The 4,704-nt window shown below is 41.5% G+C and overlaps 1 protein-coding gene across 1 annotated transcript in view; it reads left to right on the plus strand.

Annotated features, from left to right (window-relative positions):
* The window catches only part of tnnt1 (troponin T type 1 (skeletal, slow)), a 22,711-nt gene extending 18,445 nt beyond the window's left edge, over nt 1-4,266 (plus strand). The window contains exons 10-14 of the mRNA XM_005750001.2: nt 334-447; nt 552-661; nt 1,363-1,453; nt 3,889-3,929; nt 4,018-4,266. Coding sequence (XP_005750058.2) covers nt 334-447; nt 552-661; nt 1,363-1,453; nt 3,889-3,929; nt 4,018-4,063 — 402 coding nt within the window. The 3' untranslated portion in view covers nt 4,064-4,266. The remainder of the gene's footprint in view (nt 1-333; nt 448-551; nt 662-1,362; nt 1,454-3,888; nt 3,930-4,017) is intronic.
* The last annotated feature ends 438 nt before the right edge of the window (nt 4,267-4,704 follow it).

Below are 4,704 nucleotides of genomic sequence, written 5' to 3' on the forward strand. Positions count from 1 at the left end.
GACAAAGACCTTAAAAAATAATCGCATATCGCATCGCAATCGCAATATTGGGGCAAAAAATCGCAATTAGATTATTTTCCATAATCGTTCAGCCCTAACAGAGTCTAATAAACTACTAATTGTATTCAGGTGTGTTGCAGCAGGGACACATGGAAAAGATTCAGGACAGCGGCCCTCGAGGACTGCTCTAGACTTTGGCACAGTACCGTATGTTTTGAATTAAGAATACCAAATGTCAGTTCAGTTCTCTGGACATTTTACCACAGAGTGTCTCTCATGTCAGCCAAACTGTTTCCAAATGTGTTTCTGGCTCAGTTTTCGTTCATCTGACAGGAAGAGCGTCACAGAAAAGAAGAAGAGGAGGCCAAGAGAAAAGCTGATGATGATGCAAAAAAGAAGAAAGTGCTGTCTGGGATGGGGGCGAACTTTGGAGGCTTCCTGGCCAAGGTAGACAAATGGCTGTTGTCAGTCTGGGGTGTGATGGTGATGATGAGATATGGAGTAAGTGTTTACATATAGAATAACTGTGAAACATATGTGTTCTGTCCCAGGCAGAGTCGAGGAAAGGGAAGCGTCTGACAGGCAGAGAGATCAAGAAGAGAACTCTGGCTGATAGACGGCAGCCACTAGCCACCGACACTCTGAGAGAGGACGGGCTGAAGTGAGTCTCCTCCAGTTGGGACTGTAGACAGCTAAGTAGTGATTATAATAACATAACTACTATAACTTCTCTATAAAGCAGCCCACCTTTTCTTAAAGCATTTTCCAGACACTCAAGATAGTGATGATGCAGCAATAATGTCACGATTTCAGCACAATGATTTAATGTATTTATAAAGCTCAAAGATCCAATGAATGAGTGGTTTGTAGTACCAAATTAGCTAGATTAATTAGACAAATCCACAGTCACTGACTACAAATGTGTAGCCTGCTACAAAAAGTAATTCTATCTATTTTTCACTTAAATGACTTAAAGCAGCGGTCCCCAACCCCCGGGCCAGTTCGTGAGTCATGAAATTGATGGTTCTCAGGGTTATTAACTCAGCTTCCATGTGTTATAGTTGTGTGTCTTATTTTGAAATAAATATTTACACGTTACCATGGCGGCCAGCGAGCATTAAGGGGCAGAGAGGAGGATGTTACTCTCAGTGTTGTTGGCGCACTTCAGGAGGACGCTGCTAATAAAGTTACACAATCACACAGTGAATTCGCGTTTATTATTATATTATTTGTTGTATTTATCCGCCACACCTTAAAGGCCGAAAATATTGTCTGACATTAAACCGGTCGCAAACAATGTTGGAGACCGCTGACTTTAAGTAAAGGAAGATCATTTCTAACTTTACGAACTCTGCGTTCTAGGCAACGGGCCCAAGAAATGTGGAACTGGATCTACCAGCTGGAATCTGAGAAGTTTGATTTCATGGAGTGCATGAAACACCAGAAATATGAGGTAATACTGCAAACGGACCTCATCACTTTAAATGTCACTTTACCCTGCCAGTTTTGTTCTTTCCACTGTGCGTATGTTAGTGAACATTCGAAAATGGAAGGCTTTCTGTTTCATCGGCTGTGACATGAGGTCGGTTATGTAAACACAGGCAAGTGGGATATCCACCGAAACCTCAGAATCTTAGCTAAAAGATCATATAAATAATTTCCACTAGGGATCAATAAAGTATTCTGATTCTGATATAAACCATTTCTATGACCACCAAATACAGTGAAAACAACAAACCATTAAAAGAGCAGTTAAATAATTTCACGAAATTGACATAACACACAAACAAGTGAACCCCGTGTTCACTCTGACCACGTCTAACCAGCCAAACAACTAATTTTCTAAAAGCCAACATCTCACAGATTTCAAAACTGCAAGTTTCATCAAGCTCCGACCAAAGTTCAGCCGCAAAAGAAGACCACAAATAAAGTGCTGTATACAACATCTCTCATCCAAACATTATGAGCCCTTTGTTTCCACTGCTAAGTGCTCTCTACAGGGAGTGCAGAATTATTAGGCAAGTTGTATTTTTGAGGAATAATGTTATTATTGAACAACAACCATGTTCTCAATGAACCCAAAAAACTCATTAATATCAAAGCTGAATGTTTTTGGAAGTAGTTTTTAGTTTGTTTTTAGTTTGAGCTATTTTAGGGGGATATCTGTGTGTGCAGGTGACTATTACTGTGCATAATTATTAGGCAACTTAACAAAAAACAAATATATACCCATTTCAATTATTTATTTTTACCAGTGAAACCAATATAACATCTCCACATTCACAAATATACATTTCTGACATTCAAAAACAAAACAAAAACAAATCAGCGACCAATATAGCCACCTTTCTTTGCAAGGACACTCAAAAGCCTGCCATCCATGGATTCTGTCAGTGTTTTGATCTGTTCACCATCAACATTGCGTGCAGCAGCAACCACAGCCTCCCAGACACTGTTCAGAGAGGTGTACTGTTTTCCCTCCTTGTAAATCTCACATTTGATGATGGACCACAGGTTCTCAATGGGGTTCAGATCAGGTGAACAAGGAGGCCATGTCATTAGTTTTTCTTCTTTTATACCCTTTCTTGCAGCCACGCTGTGGAGTACTTGGATGCGTGTGATGGAGCATTGTCCTGCATGGAAATCATGTTTTTCTTGAAGGATGCAGACTTCTTCCTGTACCACTGCTTGAAGAAGGTGTCTTCCAGAAACTGGCAGTAGGACTGGGAGTTGAGCTTGACTCCATCCTCAACCCGAAAAGGCCCCACAAGCTCATCTTTGGTGATACCAGCCCAAACCAGTACTCCACCTCCACCTTGCTGGCGTCTGAGTGGGACTGGAGCTCTCTGCCCTTTACCAATCCAGCCACGGGCCCATCCATCTGGCCCAAGACTCACTCTCATTTCATCAGTCCATAAAACCTTAGAAAAACCAGTCTTGAGATATTTCTTGGCCCAGTCTTGACGTTTCAGCTTGTGTGTCTTGTTCAGTGGTGGTCGTCTTTCAGCCTTTCTTACCTTGGCCATGTCTCTGAGTATTGCACACCTTGTGCTTTTGGGCACTCCAGTGATGTTGCAGCTCTGAAATATGGCCAAACTGGTGGCAAGTGGCATCTTGGCAGCTGCACGCTTGACTTTTCTCAGTTCATGGGCAGTTATTTTGCGCCTTGGTTTTTCCACACGCTTCTTGCGACCCTGTTGACTATTTTGAATGAAACACTTGATTGTTCGATGATCACGCTTCAGAAGCTTTGCAATTTTGAGACTGCTGCATCCCTCTGCAAGATATCTCACTATTTTTGACTTTTCTGAGCCTGTCAAGTCCTTCTTTTGACCCATTTTGCCAAAGGAAAGGACGTTGCCTAATAATTATGCACACCTGATATAGGGTGTTGATGTCATTAGACCACACCCCTTCTCATTACAGAGATGCACATCACCTAATATGCTTAATTGGTAGTAGGCTTTCGAGCCTATACAGCTTGGAGTAAGACAACATGCATGAAGAGGATGATGTGGACAAAATACTCATTTGCCTAATAATTCTGCACTCCCTGTAGCTCACATTCACACTCCAACAAACCCATCAAGAGCAACTCAGGGTTCAGTATCTCACCCAAGGATACCTTGACATGCAGACTGGAGTAGCAAGGGATTGAACATCAACCGTGGCAGATAACCTGCTTTACATCTTGAAGTAGACTATCTCAACAGTAGCAGTCAATTCAAAGATGTGTTTTTGATAAATAAATACAACTAGAAAGTAAAAATTTAAAAAAGAATTTAAAAAAAAAGCTCAACGTGTGTAAAAATTTGTATACACGTTTCAGCGTTTTACTCTAAACTCTATTCAACAGAATATGTTAATTGTGTTTCTGTGATCCTGCAGATCATTGTGCTACTGAACAGAATCCAACATGCCCAAAAATTGTGAGTAGTCACTTTTATTCAAATAGTCAGATTTTACTCTTGTTTTTTCTTCTTTTTTAATTTCCTCTGTTCTCCTGTTGTCCTCCAGCAAAAAAGGCCACGGCAAAGGAAAGGTTGGCGGTCGCTGGAAGTAAATCCGGGAAATTCCAGAAAGGAAAACCACAGGACAGATGACAGGGGAGAAAAAAATGAAGTCGCTGTGGGAATTAAACATTTCTTCTCCGTGCTTCTCTAGTATCAAAGCCTTTCTGCCTTCATTTTAAGAATGTGGTAGATATTATATCTCACTGCAAATGGATAATAAAATATATGCACTGTGTTTTGAGTAGCATCTTGAGTCTGCTTCATTTGTTTTGATTTTGCAAAGGCATGTATGCACATTATGCGGAGCAAGTCTAATTAAAGCATTGCATTTGTTCTGATTCTGCTGCTTGTGGATCACAACTTAATCTGTTGTCAGTGCTCGTATATCTACATGGATAAATGAGCACATACGTTTACTTAATTTTGCTACAAAATGTTTATTAAGCATGGTTGTGAGACTCTGAGAAACATGAGGCATTTCTTATCGGCCACAACAGAGCAGCCTGCTATGGTTGGCCTGCAAGATGCCATGGTGACCACGGAGACGAAGGCTGCTGCTGAGGGGCACACAGCACCCACTCCCGAAAAAGGAGCTGGCTGCTACACTCAGGCTGTAGCCCTTAGAAGGTGGACTACATGCTGTTGCAGCACTGAGGAGGAGCCACAGGGTCCCCAGAGCCCTGCCTAACAC

Source organism: Pundamilia nyererei, unplaced genomic scaffold (genome assembly GCF_000239375.1).
Source record: "Pundamilia nyererei isolate P.nyererei 1_Seehausen unplaced genomic scaffold, PunNye1.0 scaffold00259, whole genome shotgun sequence".
Lineage (NCBI taxonomy): Eukaryota > Metazoa > Chordata > Actinopteri > Cichliformes > Cichlidae > Pundamilia > Pundamilia nyererei.